General features: G+C 45.9%; 2 protein-coding genes across 2 annotated transcripts in view; both read left to right on the top strand.

The window, feature by feature from the left end:
* The window catches only part of LOC140213154 (uncharacterized), an 81,038-nt gene extending 73,637 nt beyond the window's left edge, over positions 1–7,401 (top strand). Inside the window, exon 3 of the mRNA XM_072284322.1 lies at positions 7,203–7,401. Within this exon, the coding sequence (XP_072140423.1) occupies positions 7,203–7,348 (146 nt within the window). The 3' untranslated portion in view covers positions 7,349–7,401. The remainder of the gene's footprint in view (positions 1–7,202) is intronic.
* On the top strand, positions 7,386–24,614 carry LOC126527522 (uncharacterized). The gene is made up of 7 exons (XM_072284505.1): positions 7,386–7,392; positions 8,812–9,018; positions 14,123–14,575; positions 16,044–16,349; positions 17,605–17,943; positions 20,947–21,306; positions 22,755–24,614. Exons 1-7 carry the CDS (start codon positions 7,386–7,388, stop codon positions 22,976–22,978), a joined length of 1,896 nt encoding a protein of 631 aa, XP_072140606.1. The 3' UTR covers positions 22,979–24,614.
* Positions 24,615–25,109: the final 495 nt, after the last annotated feature.

The following is a 25,109-nucleotide window of genomic DNA, read 5'->3' as shown; positions in this document are numbered from 1 at the left end:
TGCACGTGAAAACAAAGCGTGTTTCCTACAGTAATAATTAAACCATATTCTGAGCACATAATTAAATGAATATTTTGTAGTTATGGCATCCGTCATAATGTCAACCGGCCGCAATAATAGGGTGCCGAAGACAAGGCCTCCGTATCTATACAGTGCGCGGTATGTTTAGGTAACACTTCGGTGAGGGAAGTCTTCGCTAACTACTGGGCGTGCTGTAGCGAATAGCGTAACAAATGCAAGAATTGTTACATCAATGATATCTCTTCCATTGTATCATCTAACATTGTTTTGTTTACTGACGACTGTGTTGTTTTCCGCAAAATAAAATCCCCCAACGATGCCAACATTCTTCAGCGTGACCTCTCTAACATTTCTCTTTGGAGTAATGAATGGCTTATGGAACTTAATACTAATAAGTGCAAAATTACGCGAATATCAAGAAGTGCCAACTCTCCGCCTGTGTACTACCTAAATAACGTTGCGTTAGAAGCGGTTACTTCATATAAATACCTGGGTGTTCATATTTCTGCTGACCTTAATTGGACGCACCATATTGAGTACATTACTAACAAAGCTAACCGCATGTTGGGCTACGTGCGACGTAACTTTTCCAAAAATCCATCTTCTTTGAAATAATTGCTTCATAAAACACTAATACGTCCTAATCTGGAATATGCCGCCGCGATGTGGGATCCGCGTCATGAAAAACTGATAACTTTACTTGGGCTGGTTCAAAATAATGCTGCTCGTTTTATGCTGTCCAACTTTAACCGTACCGCAAGTGTAACAAGCATGAAAGCTAATCTTTCTTTACCTCTTTTAGCATCCCGCCGGCAGACAATTCGTTTGAGCGTTTTTCAAAAACTGTACCATCACCCCATGCTACGCGATTCCCTCGTTTCTTCACCCAGATACGTGTCAAATCGCATTGATCATCGTCACAAAGTTCGCATTGAAACATGTAACACTAAAACTGCATTTCAGTCTTTCTTGCCTCGTACATCACGTGAATGGAACCGCCTTCCCGCAGATATCGTCGACATAATTGATAACCAGCATTTTCATTCTTCACTAGCTAACATTGTATAACACGAGGATGATAATACTTGTTCTGTAATATGCATTGTATATATTTATGTATTTTTGTTTTGTAACCACTCCCCTCTTTAATGCCTTTGGCCCAGAGGGTTCAATAAATGAAAAATGAAATTCGTTCTCTTTTTCCTCACCCTTTCATTTATACAAAACTTCCCATTGTGGAGCAGCCAGAGACATTTGTTACCAGCATTTCTGATGCCGCAACGAACGAACGAACGAACGAACGAACCGAACAAAACGAACAAAACGAACAAAACGAACAAAACGAACAAAACGAACAAAACGAACGAACGAACGAACGAACGAACGAACGAACGAACGAACGAACGAACGAACGAACGAACGAACGAACGGAGTGAGTGAGTGAATGAATGAGTCAGCCAGTCAGTCAGTCAATCAGTATATAAGTAAACTGGCCCCGTCATAGATACACCTAGATATTATATCCTAAATAAGGCAACACTAGTTTTAGCTCTCGCAGTACGCGCAAGGTCTATGAACATACAGCACAGTACAATGCATAGTTAATTAGCACAGCTTTTTAAGCGATGACTGCACGTCTTCACCGAAAGGCAAGGAATAATAAGTTCTGTAGGAAAGTCCACCCAGCCTCTATCCCGCTATCACAAAAGCTACCACAATGAAATTACTGACCACAGTACAACCTATTCTCTAGAACATACAGGGACATTTGACGCAAAGTAAATCCACGCAAGTTCTCTGTCTCGCCATCCTGCACCACACATATTTACTGCGTAGTACAGCAAAACAACCGAGCGCAGTATTTCAGCGAAGGCAAACAGCCTGATTCGCTCAAACGCCACTCTGATATTGTCTTCAGCTCCAGCTCTCTCTCATACTCTGCACGCTTATTGAAATGTTCCTCTAAGCCCACAACCTCCCGTTGGGAACAAACTGCGCAACCTTCGGCCGTGTTTATTCACCGAAGAAAATCGCATCGTTTCTCTGACAAACGAAGCCGTGGGTTACACGGAGACTTCCTTATTTTTTTTCAGCGCCGCGCCTTGAAGCCGTGCAAGCGAAAACCGCGAGATGAATAATAGGGCTTCGGAAGGCGAAGATATATTAAAACCCGCACCGAGAGTATCCACTGCTGTGGTTGATCTTTTTTTACACGACGTCATCTGTCAGAATAATCGATGCTGTCAAAGTGGAATTTATCGCTGTGGCTTCGGCCGTGCTCCCGTGAAAGGTGCAAACGGTGGCGGGGCTGTTCGCCGTCGAAAGACACGTGTATAGGCAAGCAGGCAGGCATAGAAAGAGACACAGATTTATATCGCGAGGCAGAAGCCCAGTCGGGGACGTGCGGTGAAAGCATTTTACAGGAGACGTCGTCATCCTGTTCTGTGCAGGGAGTTCTTCCGGTGTCGACTATAACAAGTCCCATCCCTTGGATGCCTCCGTTTTTCTAAAGCATCCGTTTTGTAAGAATGTTTGACACGTGCGTACTAAAGAAACAGTTTTTATGGTTGTTTTGCCTGTGCGAAATCCTCACGCGTACACGCTGTATGAGATCTCAGCGTGGGAGACAAAAATGCATTGGGAAAAGGCCGGGAGGCTAACAGAAAGCGAAGCTTGCTGTTTGCTAACCTAAACTGGGGACCGGCAAAGGTAAAATGAAAGAGGGAAATAATAGTCTAGAAAGAAAGCAAACGTTCGAGAAAAGAAATAGGGGGTAAGATACGCTTGTAACTATGTACCCAAGCCTATCTGGCAGACCACTCGAACGTAGAAATTTCAGTAGCCCCTTCAACGATTTCCGGTAGGATCGTCATTACACGCCGGCATTCCAGGATTCTCTGCTCCGAAAGCAGCCGGTGCTGTCGACACGGGCGAACATGGTCGCGCGCCGACTCTGTGATATTACTGCTTCGGCAGCCGCTCCCAATCCGCTGCCGTTAATCTGCGGTCGCGAATACGCGGCAGTGAATTTGCGGTTCCGAGTGCGCGGTTGTAGATACATGGATTTGACGTTGACGTGTCGAGCACCAGGCATCCCGATGGAGCGACTTCGGTGAGGATGTGGTTGCATTCAAAGAGGGACGCATTCAAATAACAATAAGGCCTTCCGTGCTCAATAAACGACATTCAGTGTAGCAACATAAGCCCAACAATGGAACAATAACGTCTATCATAGCTTTGATGGAGCCGTGGGACTTAAGACGTCGCTAATCGATCGGCTACGGTTACCCCATCGCATTCACCGCAAATTTAGGACACAGTAAGGACGACGGAGCGTAATATTGCATTTCCAAAGTACTAAAGATAAAATCGGAACGACACAGAGAGCATAACGTTGCATTACAAAAATCTGTCGATAACACGGCTTTCCTTCTCTGCTGAAATGGGAACAGTATTTTATTCCCTCCCGCTCATACTGATTGCTTGGTGAAGAAATATGGTAAGTACACAGGAAACATAAAAGACGCCTCGTTTTTGCCGTAGGCCAGTCTGGAGCTATTCACATGAGTAATTAAACCATATAAACTGCAGTTCTAAGCCGAGCTTTGGATAGCGAATCACGTTCTTCTTTAGCTTTATTATTCTATCTTTTTTTTCAGTTCACGTAGAGTGACTTGTGTTCCTCGCATGCAACATTTATTTCTCTCAACAAGAAATTGCTGAGAGTTGTTGAGAGGATTTTTACCTTCCGTATAGCAATTACCAACTGCCCCAGAACAGAGCCCTATTAACCAATCCACCCTACAAACGCAGACCTCCCAACATATTTGATTTAAACGATTATCTGCCACGCTCGATTGTGCGCCTTTTCCACTTGACGCACTGCTATTGGGTCAACAAACTAGGTCGGTTATTGGGTTACACGGCCTGCCAAAATGCATTTATGCATACCAGTGTTCCTAAAAACAGCACATACAATACGAAACTCACTATATAAATAATGATAGGCGACAGCTTTCATTCTCTTAACCAAAACAAATAAATACTTGATCCATGGATAATCTCATTAAAACAGCTACATATATTTTCTTCCTTTAGTAACTCTAAAGAACGTGCATAAAACCATGCAATGTGATGTACCCGAACGTCAGATGAAAGGCAAATTTGTCCTGCGGAAAACGGAACAAAAATTTGCCACACATAGTAAATAGAATTTTGCCATACCAGAACAATTTTATTCAAAGTTCCCTTTCGTGTTTGATACAGCCTCGAAAGCACACGCTCAGGAAACACGCTGATAAAATATTTAAAGTTCACAGAGTTGAGCGACAAATCCTGATACTGCTTTAAACCTGTTTTTACAACACATCTTCGTTGAACCTGCGGCGACAGCGTGCTTTCAATAATGTGAATATCGGATTCTTCAGCGTGGGCTTATTGTCCTGGGAGATTAATCGAAAAATTGGCATGATTATACCACGCGGAAAACACATTATCATTTTCATCGGTTCATTTGTCTACTGGCATCCGCGTTTATCGTATTTGTCTTGCGACCTCTTTGCATACGAGTTGGCCGTTTTGTCATCATGGGTAAGCAAATATCCGATATTTAACTGTGCTTTCATATGGAAGTAAATTAATACGTTTCAGTGTGATCGTTTTGTCACTTGCGCCTGTTATTGAGCTGCGCTTGTCTCCACGTAATATGATTCACATGTCATAAGTTGAACCTAAATGTAGTCCGGTGTTGCTATGGTAACAGGCGTCAACAAACAGGCGAACCCTACATATGAGACGCGTGCGGTGGGCCACGAAAGCGTCCGGGACACAGGCTCTAATACAAATACGATTTTTTTGCGGTGTCAAAATGTGACAAACCTGATTTATTGCATCACTGTGCATGTCGCAATAATTGCTCGAGCTTCACACTTTCAATACGCGGATATATGCCCTGGCTTCACAAACATTCGTTTTTTTTCTCCTGCAAATCCTGCGTTCCGTTGACTGTTGTGCAATAGTGTACCTTTTAAAAGAACGCCATAAAAGCTATAGATGCCCACTTTTAATTGAAAATGTACTGGGTGCATCCACGAATATCTTAAGTAATTCCTCAACAAAACAAAACAGTTTGGTATTAACCAATTAGTGAATAATACATTCATTCATTCATTTATTCATTAGTTTTTTTGGCTACACCATTGAAGTTTTGGCGTGTGAGCCAAAGGCGGGTGCCGACGCCATCTTGAAAAATATTCCCGCAATAGGCTAATCCTGATGTCGTAGAATTTTATAGCGGCTGCTCGATACTGTTGAATTCTTCATCAGACGATACTGATCACACTGCGCTCAAGCGGAAGCGATCACCCAACCTGGAAAATTACGATTTACTTTACCTATGCGAAAAATTCTGAACGGATAGATGAAAACGCAGTGAGATACTTAACGCAGCAATGCTGCTGCTACTCCACGGGTAACGGAAAACCGTCGCATATGAAGGACTGCTAATGACCCGGATGTAATGCTTTCCATCATCTACAGCGTGCTCGGCCTGAGTATTTTCTGGCCGATCTATAAAGTAGTTAGAGCCTACAATATGTAAAAAATATATGGCGAGAGGTTATACAAATCTTCCTGTCATTGGGCGGGCACTAAAACAGAAAAAAAAAAGAAACTTCTGAATAATACTTTCGTACACGTCAAAGGTGGCATTCTACCAGAGACCAATCAGAAACTCATTTTATACAGATGTGTCTTCCGGGTAATTATGCCGTTCCGGATACTCGAGAGATATGCCGATCCTCATTGCCACGAATAATGGCAAGGCAGCGCGCGCCGTCTTTACAAAAAAAAAAAAAAAATGCAGCTTCGTGCCATTCACGCGGCATGGACTGAGGAGCTCCATCACTTGAGTTTGTCTGTTTTATGTCATTAGAATATTACGCGGTGGTACAAAAGTGTGGCTTGCTATATATGGAACTTGCTTGCTACAGGCGTTTTGCTGCGGTTTTCGTTAGGCCACGTATTAGCTCATCTTCCGCTTATAGTTGTGATCTCTTGTACTTTTCTCCAGCCAAGTGTAATTACACGACGAAACCTAAGCCGATGAAAGAAGGCAGCCACGCTTGCAAGGTAAATTTTGGTTTAGAAACAGTCGACAGGTATTTAATAGCCTAATTCTTTCTTATTCCGTTGATAAAAAATAAAACTGTAGTCGCCTCAGTCAGAAAAGAAAGTGTATTTAGGACGTGTGTTGTTGCTGTAGCCATAGACATCATTGTTATCGCAGTTGTTTTCTGTCCTCTTTAAGAGAACAACATAACTAGTCCAGTGGCTAAGCCACGGACATGACGCGACAAATATTCAGCACGTTCACGAACGGTTAAGATCATAGCCGCCCAATCGTATATATATATATATATATATATATATATATAGATATATATATATATATATATATATATATATATATATATATATATATATATATATATATATATATATATATATAGTAGGCAAAGAGGGATTCTTCAGGCTACCTTTCAAACGTAAAGAACTTGAGTAGTGCTACAAGGTAAACAGAACAAGTATTTAATTGCGACAGTTTCGATCGGTGGACCGATCTTCATCAGGGTTTACAAAAAAATGGCAGTTCGGCCCTGGTAGTGAAGACACCAGACCGGGTGCCCGGTCATTCTTACATACATCAAACCGAGAGGAACAGTTTTGACAGTGATTGATTTTCGGCGCCTTGGCAGATTTACAGCGGCCTTTGGCAGCTATGCAGGGCAAGAGGAAGGCGGAGTCACATGTATGTAGAGCAGGGAGGTCAGTGAGGAAAAAAAAAAGGGAAAAAGAAAGAAAAAGGAAAGAAGAAGAAAGAAAAAAAAAGGAAAAAAACGCACACAGGAGGAGGGAGACGTGAGTCGGAGAGTGAGGGGGGCGGGAAGTAGCGGCAGCTAGGTTCCCGTGCACCCGAGGCAAGGAGGGAGAAAACGGTCGCTCCGCAGCACCAGTGCGTGGGCTGCCGTTGTAGCGGGAGAGAGGGCAAGTTGAATCGGGTGGCGGGAGGCACAATAGAGAAGGGGCCCAGAAGGAAGACAGAAGAGCGGCAACTATATATATATATATATATTGAAGCTGACTGACTTACTGCAATTGGTGTGGTTCGACATTTTCAACAGCGCAGGCATGCCCGCCTCTCATCAAAGACGCCAGGGGCGCAACGATCAAGGACGTGGCTGGACCGTACGCTGAGGGAGAGGCCGTGCGACTCACCTGCGAAATTGAAACGTGTAGGTACAGCCTGCAGATGCGCACCCTTCCTTAGTACGCGACTAACCGTGTTTGAATTATTCGCTGATGGAATGTGGAGTAAGGGTTTGGTTGCCTAGAACCTGGCAAAAAAAGGAAGATGAATTGCGTTCGGTTCTAGTGAAACAGAACGCCTATTGAGCAAATCAAAAAGCCTACAGCGACGCGACAGACTTCCGATGAAGACTTTTGTTAAGACAGCGAGCAGCTCTGCTGTTATTTGACGCCTCCGTACCCCAGTTTCCTGCGTATTGATTACCTCTACGAGTCTTTTCTGGTGCGTTATTGGTGGGTTAGTGCGGAGAGAATGCGTTAGAAAATAAATTTTATCTTGATTTGTCTTAGCTCCACAAATAGAAAAAAAAATAGGAATACAAAATTGTAAAAATAACAGAAGTGGCATAATATCGAGTAGCTACCCTGGCCGTTTAACATATACTGCATGTTCTTTATAGTTCCAAGCTTTTTGTGAACGAAACCTGCACGTACTATAACGCTAAGTGAAGATTAAAAAAAAGGTAAGCTCATATTGAACGCACCTTACAGTGCCCAAAATAAACGGCCCATGAGTAGACATTGTTACACAACCTCATTAATAATTAAGAGTTTTATTACCCAGTTTACGCTCACATTCTTGCCTGGTGATATTTTATTTGTAAGCTGTGCTCTCATGTAGTTCCCTATGCACTGTTGCTCCCTTCTCCCCAACGCTGTTGTGGATTTGGCAGGCCTGTGCTTGTTTGTACCTTAACATGAAATAATGGACGAGCTATAGTAACAATTACTCGGTAAACTAAAGCGATGGTGTCTCCAGCAGTCTTGTACAGCCGAGGGACTAGCGGGTGGCCTCCAGTCTGATAATAAGTAGCGCATCGAGACGACACACATAGTTGCGACAAACGACAGATCTCGGTAAGCATGCAGTAACTCATTAATCTGCGACCTTGAGAACAAGTGCTGCAATCCTTGAAAGCAGGCATGAGGTTTTTGAATCGCAGTGCTGTGTGCACGCAAATGAGGACAACACGGGCAGGGCAAGCTTCAATCTTGTACTGAGGAACCTACGCATGATCTTCCCTCGTGCTATCCTGTTCCCTTTATGGTTAACTGACTGACCCATTCCTGGGGCTTAACATCCCAAGTTGACGCAACGCTCTACGAGAGGCGGTGTAGATGAGGTGCTGCGCAATAGCTTTGACCGCCTGGGCTTTTGTAACGTGCACATACATTTAAGTAAGTGCGCGTATTTTCTGGCATTTCGCCGCCATCTAAATGCGCCTGCCATGGCCGCGTGTCGCAGCCACCACTTTGTGCTGACAACACCTTAGCTACTGAGAGGCCAGTGCAGGCTGTATTTACTTTACACAATCTCGACCTTCAAAAGGCCGTTTTGTTCCTGTCTTCAAATGATTAGCGTCGCTTTCGTCCAACGTACGCAGCGGTTTCCGATCGCCAGGTCACGTGACTTTTTTTTTTCAGGCGATCACGACGTCACGATCACGTGGTACCAGAACGGCACGCAGCTGAGGACGGCCCGCGGAACAGTGGCGACATCCGACGGTGGCTGGAAGAACCTAGTCACCGTGGGCCCCTTGAGTCGCCACGATCTGCACACGAACATCACCTGCCTCGCCGCCAGCAACGTCTCGCTACCCGGATCGGCCACGGTGCTTCTCGATCTATACAGTGAGTAACGGGAAACGATGCAATCTCATAAATCAGCCGGACTCCTGAGCTTTGTGTTTGTCACTCTTGTTCTATTCTTCTGTCGCCGCTTATTAGGCGCGTCATAGCTGTCATTACGTTTAGCAAACTCACCCACCTATTTGTTGATAAGGAGGATGGACTGAAAAAGTTGGTATTGATTCACGCCGAACATTTAGCTCTAAAACCAGAGAAAGAAGGAAGGGAGAGAACGCACCACGAGCGCTTACCATCACTGAAGGTATATTTCTGAAAGATGGGGACAAAGTGAAGCTTCTACATGCGCAGAAAAGCTATAGAGCACAATATTACACAACATATAAACCAAGAAAAGGTGCGTCCTTCAAACAGCTAGGCCTCCATCACACATTTGAACGTGACATAAACGTGTGGCGTGATATATGATACAAAACGACATATAAACAAGATGTAAATGAAGATGTGTCAGCCAGCCCTTTATATTGCGCTGCATGAGAAATAGCTTGCTTTTTTATATTTTGAAAAAGGATTCGAGAGAGAGAGAAATAAAAATAAATGACAAGTTGTTTGACCCGAGAGTATCTGCTGCTGGCTTTACTATATAGTTGGGGGCAAGGAAACAGGATTACAAAAGATGAAAAAAAAAGAAGAGAGAAGGAACGATTTGAGAACATCTCTGCCAGATTCTGTAACACATAAAGCGCCACACGGTTACCTACAATGTCGCAAAGAGATTTACAACTGCACACAGTGCTCTCTGTGACAGAGCCACAGTCGGTCGCACAATCTAATCTCTCTTCTTACGTAAGAAGCAACGTTACTAAACCAATCATGTGGAGATCTGTCTATGCGTCCGCGTCCAGAAATGTTTATTTCCGAGATTAAATTAATGAAATCATCAAACAGAAAAAAATGCCTGTTCAAGCAGCCTTGCCTCTACCTTCTCGTGGTCTTAAATGACCCGCTGTAATATATTTTTTTAACTGCCATGATGAGTGTAGCACTACCAATTTCTCCTTCTCACGGACTTTCCGAGAGTGCGAGGTACGTACTATAGGGTCCCGGGACTTTGGCAATTGTCCCAAAAAACGTCTAAAGGCTGTCGTAAAGTGTCCGCGCTGAAAGACCCTGTCCCTTAAAGCACTGCGGATTACGCCCTTCGAACCCATCAAGCCAGCTCGCAAATAGCGTCCTACAGTTGGAGGCATCCTTGCAACGTCACCCTTTCCTTAGAACATCGCGTGTTCCAGTCACGTTCGCGGTTCACCCTTTGTGGGAGAACGTTGTGGCGAAGCGAGTCCCAATCCACCGGCAGCGACAAACCCCGAAAGTGCATCGGTGCTGCTACGGTTTCCGAATTTTCTAGCGGTTGCCACGCTACCTCGGAGCGTGAGTCGGTTTCCTGAAGCACAGATTCACCTCGTTTGCGACTTGGCGTCGAGGACCGCGATTCACACTATGCCCTGCCTCGACGCAGCGAAACGAGCCCGGTACCTTATGCATGTATCCATCAACGAAACGCGAATATACATAAAAAGAAGAGACATTTGAACACGCGCGTGGGAGTGGTTTAGTTGCCCCATTATACGTCCGGCGCCCGTGGTTGGATATTCACAGGCGTGTTCTGCTGCGCAAAGCTTATTCTTCGTGGTTTCTTCGTGCGCGATGCGTGAAACGTCGAGAACAGTCATCGGTGTGGATACGGCGTCGCTGATGGCGTCGGGAAACGCAAATATTTCACGAGGGCGCTAAGCGTACGTGAGGGAGCTGTTCTGGCACCGGCGGGGCAGCTAGGAAAAGAGCGGCACAGACTTGCTGAGAACATTAATAACTGTTGTTCGCGTCCGTAGCGCTTGACGTTGCATACGTATGGCCATAAGCGATTGCCGAGTGATCCGAGGCACGGTAATGCTCAGTTCTCGTCCGAGCATTTGCTTAGGCGAGCAGTTGCTGACGTCTTTGATACCCGTTGGTAGATCCGAACCTAATACAAAGTTTTGCACCAAATCAAGATACTCAGTATCTATGTTTGTGCATACATATAATACTGGGTCTTTGTTGGCTGCACCCGCCGTGGTTCTTCAGTGGCTATGGTGTTGGGCTGCAGAGCACGAGGTCGCGGGATCGACTCCCGGCCACGGCGGCCGCATTCCGATGGGGGCAAAATGCGAAAACACCCGTGTACTTAGATTAAGGTGCATGTTAAAGAGCCCCAGGTGGTCGAAATTTCCAGAGTCTTCCACTACGGTGTGCCTTATAATCATAAAGTGGTTTTGGCACGTAAAACCCCATAATTTTTTTGGTTGGCTGCGCACCCTATTTAAACGAAAAGAGCATGGTCCATTGAGACGCAATTTTTCATGGACGTCTGAGCCAGAGAACCAGCCTTTATCAAGAGTACGTCTCCATAAATACTGATCCTCCGGCAGAAACATCGAATAAACAAATAAAATAAATAAATAAATAAGCATAATTATGATAAAGTTACGTATACAAAAGTTTGAAAACCCCTACTGGAATGAACAAAGAATTCAAGACTACTTGGCTTCTGAATCCCACTATGCCTCTGACTGTCATGGGATTACTGAAGGCAGTCAAAAATGCATTTTCGAGTCGAGTCAATAGGCTCTGCAACGACCACCTCGACGACTAAATGACATGCACAATGAAGGTATAATTATGTCCCGGTTCTATTGTGAGCGGTGCGGTGCGCTACCTTTACAACCAAGTGACCTGTATAACGAATGATTTCGTATATCGCCCAAACACTTGGTTATAGAGACGTTCGACTGTATGTGAAATTTAAAAAAAATATATATCGACGTGGGAACGGCCCGCTGCATGGTGACGCGTGTTCCGAAGGGCCATAATAAAGTTTTACCATATCATACCATGTAATAAGGAGGGAAGATAACCGATGGTCATTAAGGGTTACGGACTGGATTCCGAGGGAAGGGAAGCGTAGCAGGGGGCGACAGAAAGTTAGGTGGGCAGATGACATTAGGAAGTTTGGAGGGTCAACATGCCCACAGTTAGTACATGACCGGGGTAGCTGGAGAAGTATGGGAGAGGCCTTTGCCCTGCAGTGGGCGTAACCAGGCTGATGATGATGATGATACCATACGCATGAAATAAAACTAGATTTTCAAGGGATGCCTAAAAAATAGCGTAAAATATTTAGCGGAGGAGAAACGCCACGCAGTGCCGCCACCCATCACAGCCTGTAAACTTCCACGTGCCTGTAGAGCTCTCGCGCGAGACCACGCGCGAGATTTCGTGCGTCTCAAGCAGCTTGTTGGCGTCAGGTGGTGATCCAGCCCATCCAAGTACGTAAACGAGCCAAATGAAGTCGATCTATTAAAGTAACGATGCGATTCAACGCATGTAGAGGTTGCAGTGAGGCTATTTAGGCAGCGTTTGTTGCTCCGTTGCGCACTTCCATACGGAACGCAGCCGGTTGCCTGCATATGTGTAAATGGCTTAACGCCCATAGGCCGACTGGACACGTGTGCGCGGTCCAGCACTGAATCGTGTGTCGACCTATGGCGTAGCTTCCGTGAAACTGAGGTCTACGGGAGACCTCGGGAAAGATAGTGTCTTCGGTAAAAAGAAAGATAATATTCGGCAGCCTCAAGATCCAGGTTGACACTGCAGAGACAAGATGCAGCGCACGTCCAAATACCAAGCCTACATACCAGCGCCAGAAAAAATTCCCTATTTCTCGGCAATGCAGTCCACCCCCCCCTTCACCTCCCCCTGCTCCCCCCCCCCCCCCTGCCCCCGTAGTCACCCCAGTTTTGCACGCGATATTATTTTTTCGAGATGCGCATTGCCTAAACTGCCTGAGAGTTGCGTTTTTTTTAAATATTTACATTCCGTTATTTGAACACTACTATTTTATAAGACAGGGCTAATTGTAGATTGCTGGAAGTGGCCTTCGTCCTGCAGAAGACTTATATAGGCTGATGATGACTGTTTGATGTAAAGAGAGAGATAGAAAAGGAAAAGCAGAGATTAACGAAACTTTGCCCTGTCTTGCCCTACACTGTAAACCGATTTGCACACCTAAGGGTACCTTACTGTCCACAACTCACATGCTTGCACCCCTACGGGCGTAAAAGTGCAAGTGCCCTAATTATGCGCGTGCTCGGCTCTCAAGTCTGTCGCTTCAAGTATTGTACAACAGCTCGCGTGGCTTGGTTGATGCTCGGCTCTCAAGTCTGTCGCCTTCAAGTATTGTCCAAGAGCTCGCGTGGCTTGGTTGATGTGCTGTGAGAGCACGCTGCCGAGATCTCTGCTTCGTTAAAAGGCCAGTCGTCTAGTCTGGCCAAGGGACACTTGATTGTCTGGCGTTGTTCGTTGAAGCGAGAACTGTGGCAGAGCCTCTCCACAATTGCACTTGGCGAGCATGGATGAATGAGCCATTTTAACGCGATGGCTGCACTACGTCGTGAGCGCTGCGGTTTCGGCTGCGAGAAGGAGAAACGTCTTTTTATGTACTGCACAGTAAAAAAAAAGCGTCTTTAAGTTGGTAACCCAAAGCGACACCAACTTCTAATTTTAGCAATGCTACGGAAGCCGCAAGATGCATCATGCAGTCTTAGTGCTCGGGACATGCATACGGCGATCGCGTGTGCATTAGTTAAAATATATACTGTGTCGTTATCTGTACTCCGCCTCGTTCACACTGTTTCCTGGTTCTTTCTGTTCATGAATTGAATTCACTTACATGCAGTAGCAGGTGACAGATGTAGCGGTGAACATATCACCTGCTCCATCCGAACTTTTGCAAGGTTTCATCTAGCGTATGGTATATTCTTAAAACGCATAGCTGGAAATAAAGGCAATCACTCCACTAATTTGTCGAGAGAAAAAAAATGATTTAAAACCCATTAGGCTGAGTTTCTATGAAATATATCTATGAAATAAAGGTAGGCACCATACCTTCTTTTTATATTCCTGCTGTAACTTGCAATCAAATATTTAATGGCTGTTCTCTTTGACAGTGGATCACAGTGCACTTCGTAATACAGCTAATGACGCTGACGGTGCGGGCAGCTGGGTGGCAATAACTTCAATTGCAATCCGTTTTTTCTCTCCGTTACAGTGGCACCGACGGCCGTTACCATCTGGAGCTGGCCCGCACAGCAGACTGACGCCCCTTCAGGGTGGATCGGCCTGCCCGGCACAGCTACACAGCGCGAGCCACCGAATAAGACCGCCGCAGCGGATGCGGTCATCGGCATTCCGTTGTCCGCGGACGGCAAGGTGGCAAAAAGTGAGGCTGTGGCGCCTTCCGAACGCTTCCCCGCGAAGCCCAGGAGCTTCGAGTGCGAAGCCACTGGCAGCCGCCCGGCGGCAAACGTCACGTGGTTTATGGACGGCACGGCGGTGGACCCGGCTTTTAGCCGAAGCGTGACCGAGGGCAACATGACCACGAGCATGCTACTGCTGCCGGCGTCGGCCCAGTACGGCAGGCTGCTCGAGTGCCGCGCCTCCAACGGCAACCTGCCCGAGAGCCGAGGCGTGCTCAGCCGCTTCCTCAAAGTGGACATGTCGCGTAAGTGAAAGGCCCAGTAGAAAAGTGTCTTGGAAAACAGTAGTGTCCTTGATATACGTGACAAAGTGCACAAATTAACGCGTCATTAGAGAGAAGGAGCACTTCCGTGAAACCGTGTATGACGGTTTACCAAGCCCCGAAATGTCGAAGACGTAGGCGGTAGCAGTATGGTAGTGATGAAAATGATCCATTTTGGCATCCCCTGCGATAGAGTGCTCAAGCTAATACGTATTATGCACCCACGTATAGAAGTATGTCACTTTGTCTTTCTATCCATCCTCCTTTCTTTCTTCATTAAAACCTCCATCTCTACATTGCAAAGTTATCTATGTTTGTAACGATTCCAGTTTATCAATGTCCTTCCTCATTTTCTTTTTGCTGTTTACCCCTAATACCCTAAACGCCTCTTGCTTATCCCGACTGATGAACAGTTAATGCTTCCATCAGCTTTGAATCGCATCTCTTCGATAAGGTGGACGTCTCCTACGGGTCTCGTCTGAAGAATACCTTAACATTTCCCTACGATGTGCCGAGTCGTTTTGGGACTAGAAGCAGCAGCACTGAAAGCACCACCTTGTGCCACTTTCTTGAACCACGACGCATGAGAAACTTGTCTCTTTTTTCTTTGCTTCTCCTTTTCTGCATATTTGCTCACAGAAAGCAAAGAAATTTTGCCGGTACAAGATAAAGATTCTATTCCATTGATATTCTCTTTTGGGCCTCGTCAGGGAAAATATAGGCAGCCGTCGTCTACGCCATCGCCCCGACTGACTGGCAGAAACCGTGGCTGGTGCACTTAGATTGAGATTCCTGTTGAAAGAGTCATAGGTAGGCAAAAATTTCCTATTCCCGTCTACCACGTCTGGGACACTAAACCACATAATTGTACATTCTATAAATTCTGGATTCGGATATTACGAGTAGAGAGAGAGAGGGAGAGAAGAAAGGGTAAAGTCAGGCAGGTCACGGGAGAACTCGGTTTCCTCATTACACTGGGGAACGGATGAAAGAGCGAAAAACTACGATATCGGGATCGTGCTGATGAACACCGGATTAATTTTGACTAAGCGGTATTCTTTGACATGCACCAAAAGCCCGGAACGCGAGCGTTTTCTCATTCCGCTCCCATCAAAATGCGACCGGCGCGAGCGGGATCGAATCTGCGAGTTCATGCTCAGCAGTGCACCACCCTATTCGCTGAGCTACGAGGGCGAGCCGTAATTTCAAATTTATATGATTCCATACTTATTTGCCACTTGCATGGGTGATCGAGAAAACCGGACGTCGCCCTCCCTTCACGTTTAAACTTTCTCGCGTTTCTTCTTTGTTGCACCCGCGGTTCTTCCAAAGAAGGGATACAGTACCTGTTTGACGTTATACCTTCGAAATTCAATGCTATATATCTCGGTCACCCAAGCAGATAGAATCAATCAACGTACTTCAACTGACCAAACGCAATGTCGTGCAGACAAGACGGAGGTGAGTATTAGGCTTGGTGCGGGCCTCAACGCCAGCCGCATCGTCGAAGGCGCGGACGTGTACATGGAGTGCTCGGTGCTGGCTGCCTCCAAGGTCACAGAGGTCACTTGGCGTCGCGACGGGATCGAAATCAAGGGGTTCGCCGGCGGCGAAGGCTCGTCCGACGCTCTGGTCACCTCGCGCTACCTGGTCGTCCGAGGTGTGACCGTCGACCAGACCGGACGGTACACCTGCACGGCAACCACTGCTGACGGGGAGAGCGTGGAGAGCGCCCCTCTGGAAGTCCGCGTCAGGCGTGAGTGCGCCGATGCTTTGAGCCGCAGGCCCGAAACCTCGGGGCTGGCATTCACTCTCGAGTAAAGTAACGTTCGCTGTGGGCCATTGTCGTGGCATCTGCCTCGTTTATCGTGCCTATAGCGCCCATTGTCCCGAATGATATTTGGTGACCCAATGATTCGTCACCCTTTACCGGCATCGCTAAGCACGCTTCACGCGCCCTACGTAGAAACTGACAAGGAAAGCAACACAAAAAGAAAAACTGTGTTGTTATGCCAAGTTGACGATGCGACCTTGCTGTGTTTGCTGTATCAGGTATATGAACAATTTGACCCTTTCGCTGAGTTAGCCCGAAGAAGTATATTAAAGGCGTAATTTGCCTGTGCGAGTGTTAGGTTTCGATTTCCTCACTCTCTCGTCTTTGCAATTTAGTTTTCGTCTACTCAGATCTAGCTCGCCAGAACTTACGCGCCGAACTGCCCTGTAGGAGGAACTCTGACTTCTTCGAGTGAAGTATGTCACCTTTGTTTCGGGCCTTCTTATATTTTTTGAATGACCAATAAGAACACTTGCTCAGGTGTGGCACGCACCCCAGCACTGGCGAATGGGAAAATGCTGCGACCTAAGACAAGTACTCTGATAAGGGGTGTCCAGGTCAATTTTCGCAAAAGAATGCCTGGCTCATAGCGGCCTCGCTGCTCCGCCTAAATGCGCACAGTGTGCTGAAGTGATCTAGAAAAGCTGAGTGCAACATCCGTACATGGTGATTCATGTCAAGGGGGCGCCTTTACCGAATGTGCAACTTTGTGGTTCCTAAAGACCAAAGCACGTCGCCGGAACTTTGCGTTCGAACCTTCGTTCCATGCGATTCCATCGCTTTGCTTTGCGACAGAGATGTCAAGTCCGGGGAGACTACGGAAACTTATGCTGTAACTCAACATGAAGATAAATGCGTACGCCAAATTTCCATGACACTATTGGATAGTGAAATAGCGCATTCAGAACGCAGGTGGTCATTGTTCGTGACAAGCAGCTTTAAGGGGGCGTGGAGCATGCCTAAAGCAGAGGCCTGCTCTTGTGTAAAAGTTGTTTCCTGGATAAAAAAAAAAGAGAGAAAACAAGCGGTTGTTAGCCAATGCTTGCTTGTTTATTGTTTTTTGTGTCCCTCTTGTAGTTTTGTTTGCGCCGCGATATGGAAAGCGAATGTGTATCAACCAGCCAAGCTCAACGTATTTCTAAGCCTAACGTCATTCACTGGTTATCTCTCGCTGCAGACGCGCCCCGGTGCGGCGTACGAAGCGAAACGCTCCTAGCGGCGCGGCCAAACGAACCACTGAACGTGACCTGCGACGTGAGCGCGGATCCCAGCGAAGGGCTGCGCTTCTTCTGGATCGCCGAGGACGACACCGGCAAGAGGCGTCATGTGACGCGGAGAGAAGGCGCCACCGGAGCCGAAGAGGCGGACTTCGAAGACCGGCCACCGGAAGTGCAGGACTCGAACCGGCTTGAAGTGCAAGTCGACGCACACCTGTTTCACGCGACGCTCCTCTGCTGGGCGAGAAATAGCGTGGGCACGCAGCGAGAGCCTTGCAGACACCGGTTCCAATTGAGGCGTAAGATTTTAATCGAATCAAATCAATATCTACTTGGCATCTTCGATGTTTGCCAATTAGGCATCACGTGTCGAGCAAGGAAGCACAGTCTCTCAGATGTTAGTCACTGCATGCCTAAAGATAAGTATTTAACCTCACATACTTGGAAGTATATTGGTTGTGAGGCTCAAAGGGCAACACCTCAGCTACCTGCGAGTGGAAGATGACATTTTCCTGCTCAGCAACTCTCTAAATGTATTGCAACAGAGGAATGAGGATGTATCCGACAGGAGTTATTAGCAGGCATGAAAAAAAGAAACATCTCAACTGCTAAGGTAGTCTGAATAGCCTGGTAGGAGAATAAGAATTTGAAATTTACAATCATTGTCTGGATCCCAAGAAGCTGTGGAACAATAGACCGGATGTTTTGCTTCAAGTTCACAGAATTAAAAAAATTAACCTGTCGGATCTCGCACAAGTCTACATATTGAGCTGGAATGCTGGAAGAGGTATCTATTATTTACTCTGAATATAAGTACGCGTAATTGGCTAAATAACAAACTACGACTAAACAAATTTTAAACTAAAAGTGCTCTAATGCAGATTTTGCAATTCAAGAATTGAAGCCAGTGGTTTCGCAGGGCACATCCACTTGGATCGAATTTCGAAACTAGCAGCAATTTCGAGATAAGCGCAGTCAAACTTGCCGTAAAAAATGCACTATTGTTCGATTTAACTTTTTACGAAAATGCCTTTTTATGCGTTGAAGCTGAATACTTACTGGAACACCAATGCATTTCGTTGCAAACCTGCTCACCTCGTAACTAGTGTGTTTCTCAGGATTAGCTTCGAAGTAGATATGTCTTTAATAGTTACCAGATGCAACTTCTAAATTGCAATACGCGGCGCAATGTAATAAGTTTGCATGTTAATTAGCCAAAATAAGTTAGTCAAAATTCGCTTTCATTTGTTTATTTTGCAAATAATGTCTACAGCTGAGATCGTTGTACTTGAAGAAATAGAATTATGCTACATGTTACGGCGCAGCTTTAAAATTTCTGTCACCAAAAGAGCAGAACACCCCGTACAGATATAGACGAAGTACTGAGAAGCATCTCCATCAAATGCAGATTTCCCAAGTAACGATCTGGAGCGCATAGGTCACGCACAACTCATTAGGTGCATACAAAATAATTAGGTGCATACAACCAACGCCAGCCTATGGAGCTGTAACATGGGGGACAGAAAGAAAAGCTTCGGAAGCTAAAGCTCGCGGTCCGACGCATGGATAAGGGTAGCGCAATGATCGGTGTGGATTGGAAAGCAAACTGAAGTAGTTGATATTAAATTTAAAGAAGTCAAGTTCGGAAAGTCATTTAATGCACATAAGAGCAAGCTAGTGGTCTAATAGCGCGACAGAATGGACGCCAAGCAAATGGCCAGTGCAGGCTAGAACGGCATATTATTAAGCGGCAATATGAAAACAGAATATCAGCTGGGATTATAGAAGGGCTCGGCGAAGGAAAGCAAGTGTATACAAGAGCACCGTTTCGTGAATGCTACGCGTACTGTTGTGGCCATAGGATATGATGACGCTAATGATGACGGCATCATGATTATGACATGATGACGCCATCCTTTATGTTGTGGCAAAGAGGACACTAAATGTCTACTCTTTGCCACAACATGGAGGATGTCGTCATCATCAGCATAATCCTATCCTATGTCCACAGCAGTACGCGTGGCACTCACCAAACGATTCGTTAATGATTGTTTTCAAGAAACATCAAGGTAGATCATTAGGTACGACAGTTCGAGTGACAGCATTCTGGCTATGGGTGATGGCTTGGCAACGCAGTGAGTGTGCAGTACAAGGACAGACCCTTAACAAGGACGGACCGTTGAAGCTGGCACACCATTACCTCACGCGATGTAATGGAATTTGAAAACTTCGGCTAAGCACTGGGTGATTCCTTAGCAATGACGAACAATGATGACAATGATGGGGAACAAACAAGCACGCAGTAGGTTGTAGGAGCTGTTTTCCTTGCAGAAATACGCAAAAATAACGCGAAAGTCCTGATATCTCGCTTACGTTAGTGACCCCGCCCTCTTTGTGTAGCAAAGTTCGAGATAGCTTTTCTATGTCCACAGGACTACTTTTGTACTTTTCTGGCTGCTTTCCTGCCTGCGACTGCATTTTCAGGAAACAAAAACAGAATATTGAAAAATAAAGTATACGGCCGCTTAGCACTTACGTAATATCTGGCTTCGTACTTCTTTGCGAAGATTAGAGTCCCGAGTGAGGTATCACGAGTTCGCTGGACTAACCAGCGAACTCGTGACACCTCACTCAGGACTCTAATCTTCGCAAAGAAGTACGAAGTCTGCTCACGAGGCTGCGCGTGACCTCACCGACCACGCTTCCTCTACAAGAAGCACCGCCTCCCCTCCTCCCTACGGCCACAGGGACGCTCCCGCTACTCACAACGAGCTTATTAAATTCTTCTACATGTCTAGAATGGTCTTTCCACCCCCTCACCCCAAGTTGAATAGGGCGCAAGCCGTTTCGCTTAGGCTTCTGCAGACCAGTACGTATCCGTGTCTGTCCGTTCTCCACGAGGCTTACCCGGACGTGTATCGCGACGACGCCTGCCCCTCCTGCGGGCAGACCTCCACTCTAGCGCACATGCTGTGGGAGTGTGGGTCGACATACCCCAAGTTCATCAAGGAGGAGTGGGACTCGCTTTTGCGTAGCCCCGCTCTAGAAAAGCAAATCCTGGCCGTCCAGCGTGCCCGCGACCGGGCCGGCGGGCTAGACCTGCCGGTCCCGACGTGGGACTAGCCGGGTGCGCGACGAGTCCGCGTCCTCGCCGGACCTACAATAAAGTTTATTCACTCACTCACTCACGAGTTAAGCTCAGCACCATTTCTGGCGCAAAAAAAAATAGCATCCCACAGTGATAAAAATTTTTGCGTGCCCTTCTGATAAGCAATCTACCATTGCTTCTACCCATGTCGCAGGCGAGCGAGCGTCCAGCCTTGAATGCGTGGTGGGCAACTACACGGACACGTCGTTCTCAGTCACGTGTGTGTCGCGTCGACGCGGTCATGCCACGAGCGGCAGCGACGACCACGGAGCGGCGAAGGCCCGGTTGCGCATCGAGCTGTTCGATGCGACGGCGGGTAACCGGTCGGTGCGGGGCTTCTGGGTCGCGACCCAGTCTGGCAGCGCAACTGGCGCCGGCGGTGACCCGCAGTTCCTGACGGGTCTCAAACCGGCCACGGACTACCTGGTGGTGGCGCGGCTAGAACCGGAAGCGAACGTGTTCGCCACTTACGTCAGGACCCTGGCGCCTGCCCAGACTGTCAGAGAACGGGAAGGTACGCGAGATCAATTCATCATTTGATTAACAAAAATATGTTGTGGGAACAGATAAAAATTCAAATATGGAGTACTGGCGCGAAAAAAAAAGTGGCAACGTGAGACAGATAGAAGAAGAGATTGTCATTGAGTTGATCTCCAACAAAAGACTACGTGCCATTCCACTCTATGAATAAGGACGACCAGCGAAGCTGTGTATGTGGGCCTCTTAAGGGTGAACTGCACCTCCGCCGCGGATCGGCCCGACAATACACTATCTTTGGGATCGGCCCACGTATGGGGAGTGCTTAACAACTACTTCACTTGGACTGAGGGTTGGCCCGGCATTCCGCTATCTTCGGGATCGGCCCAGGTATGAGAAAATGTTGGCCACATTCTAGTCATAGACAAATTCGATGTAAAAACGAGATCTATTTTGCTACCCTACACTCAGGTACGGTGGAGGTGATAACAGCGGCCCTCATCGCCTGTGGTGATGGTGGTAACGCCACAGTGGGGAATTTTAGCACGGAGTGAAGAATACAAAACACTAAGGGCAAGAATAACAGTTTAAGTAACACTTAGTAAATTCATAAATGCGCAGTAGGACACTTACTACACAAAAAGACAGTTAACAGGACAGTCAATGAGTGTTTAAAAATAGGTCTCCTCAACCATTGTAACACACGTATCATATACGCACATATTTACTTACCTCGGGAAGTCTTAAGGCAACGTTTGAAAAACACAACTCCCGCTATTCTGATAGCATTCACTAATGGGCAGTGCGTGTGTTAGGAAGTTCCTGCGTGCGTTCGAATCTTGAGAACTACAGCTTTGAATGAACCCTGAGTCGAAATGTGGCGTCTAAGTAATGCTGTGTACTTGTACATTTGGCGTGCAGACGAAAAAAAAAACAGAAAGTAGATAAAATTAGAATAGCTGCAAGAGGTCTACTTTAAGAAAGGCATCCGCTTATTTATCTTAAGCTGGGAGAGGGATAATGTGTTACGGTAATAAAAGACAACACTCAACGTAGCATTGCAGTACAAGTAGTAGATACAACATAATTTCTAAGACGTCTGGCCGTCGAATTCGTTCGAGAATTTTAACAGAGAATCATAAAAGCCAAATTTTTTTTTTTTGGAGTGATTCCTTGAGTCTGCGACAAACATTTCAAAAAGAACGATACATCCTAGTGGCGGTGCCAGTTCTAATTTTCCATTTTTCGATTCACAATAAAACATCATCTTTGAGGGGTGAAACCGTCGAGTTCGGTCGTGAAGATCGTCTGAGAATCCTGACAACCTATATTGCTTGGTATGAAATGTTTAATGTGAAACAAAACAAGCAAGTAATTTTGGCTAGTGCCAACTACAATTCATATTGCCTGTTTTTCTTGCCACAATGCTCGGAAATCATAACCGGCAGCGCCCATTCACTACTCTTCACTGGACATTCTGTGCAGAGCGCACCTCGACGGCGGAAAGCACAACCAGGGTGCCTCCCATGATGACTACGATCGCCGTCATCGTTTGCATCGTTGCGACCGCCACGTTAGGCTTAGCAGCCACCTGCACAGCGCTGTGGTTCAAGCACCACAGGAGACGATCGCGACTGCTGAGAGCCGCCGCGGCTCAGAAGCACGCCGAACACAAGGCGTACCTCGCCGCAGACGCTTCGTGCAGCTGATACTGCGGACACAAGCGGAACGCGTTAGCCCTGAACACTCTCATAGTTTCCTCACATTCACTCTGTTCACACCTTCATGTCCTTACCAACAGTGTCGCTCACGATGAAACATCCCAAGAACGATACGTGCCTTCACTTTCAAATGTGTGCTTCATCACCCTTCTCGACACTGTGCGTCGTTAGATGCGTTAAAGGGAAGCTTTACTTCAGGTGCCTCAATCTATATACAGTAAAACCTCGATATAGCGAAGTTGAAGAGAGAGCCTGAGTTACTTCGCTATATCCATTATTGCACGTACTGTGCCAGAAGCTATATGATGATTTTAATAATAATTTCACTTGCTTCGACCGTCAGGTCCATTATTTCGTTATATACGGCTTCGTTATAACGAGGCTTGACTGTACAAGGGGAGGGAGAAATCGTTTTTCTTGGCAAACACAACGTATGTTTTGATGAAGTGCGGTGCATTTATATATAAGAGCCATGCATATTGACTGCTTGGAGTGAAATTGTTATTTGGGTTAATATTCTTTATACGATAAAAGTTGAACACTGCAAAATAAAATTTAAGAAATCAGAGATCTGTTCTATTAGATTTAGCGCTCTAAATCATCAATAAAAAAGATATCAGAGTTTGGACAACTGAACCTACTCAGACATGTAAAATGAACAAAATCACTGTATTGTGCAATGCTCTGTAGCATATACCACTAATTTGCCGATAGAGATTTTTCAAAACCATCGTAAGCATGGCAACAACATCACGTCAACTGCAAGCCTATGTAACAAATTTGCCCGCTTTTGATGTTCCATCAAATAAAGTGTGGAGCAGGGCGATATGCGTATTTGTTGCAGAGTTATGCATTTGTAAAAATGTCTCCTTCAGTTTTATTTCCCACAATTCTTCAGCACTTCTTATTAAAATCTTCACACCTCGAATCTATGTTATGCTGCAAACAGGCAGTATAACTGCCAATTTCTACTTGACTTCAACTAATTTCTTTCAAATCAATTATACGGTTGTCTAGGGAAAGAAATTCAGCATTTTACGAATATATTAATGTGGAAATAGTTCTGCACGAGGTAAAGTTTGTTCTAGCAGAGTTGTTAGGCATGGCGATAAACTAACGATGTAAAAAAATAATGGAGAAGAAAAGAAAAAGAAAACATCTTTATTTGCATTCACACGAAGAGTCAAGCTCATCGTCTTACGGCCAGAACTTTTTGTGCAAGATATTTGCGAATGCTTTCTCATGATTTTATTATCTGAATTTCTCACTGGAAAGTTGCCATTTCGTTTCCGCGTCCTAAGGTTCTCACGTTTCATCGACTAGCTTTGCTACCTTAAGTAGCATCTTATTACCGATTCTCAACCAATTGGGCCAATTTAACCGCACATTTATTTTTATCTGTACAAACATGTAATTCATTTCCTTCGGGTGTGACAAAATATTGCATTAATCCATTGCAAAAGAATTCGCTATCCTACTTTTCGAATACCGAATTAAATCTTCTGCCATTAGGTCTATACATAGTTTCTGGCTGTATACTTTAAGGTTATATTTATCCTAGGCATTGTGGTTGATGCATCTTGTATATATATCTTTCTGAATAAAATTACTTCTTGCACACGTAGTAATTTTTGTAGACTGTCTATCTCTACGACGTCGCGCGGGTCAAATGGAATTGGCTATATGTAAAATGCGACGGCCGCGCCAGCTTTTAGCGCAGATGCGAACAGCCGCGTTTGTGCAGCGTGACAAACTCAGTCACGAAGTGGCGAGGACACTTACCGACTGCAACGACAGCGAACACTGAGACGTTGCGTATACTGGCAGGGCTGCACAGTCATTTCTGGCGCGACTAGGGTCATTGAAACCCTTTTGTCGGTGGACTGGCACACCGCGGGGACGGGATACTAACGGAACCTAAAATGTTCGCGCACCGTCCACCCGAAACCGCTCACGGCGCAGCCTTCGCCTCGTACAGATAACGATTTCCCGCACACGTGCATGAATTCGTGTGCAGCGACAGTAATCTACCTATGGGTGATGTACTGACGGAAGCTCTCGCGCTCTGAGCCTTTAGTCCATGGTCTTCACTACGAGAGATACAGAGAGAGAGAGAAAC

This window comes from Dermacentor andersoni, chromosome 9 (assembly GCF_023375885.2).
Source record: "Dermacentor andersoni chromosome 9, qqDerAnde1_hic_scaffold, whole genome shotgun sequence".
NCBI lineage: Eukaryota > Metazoa > Arthropoda > Arachnida > Ixodida > Ixodidae > Dermacentor > Dermacentor andersoni.
Note: the sequence above shows the minus strand (reverse complement) of the source record. Positions and strands in the feature narration are given on the sequence as shown.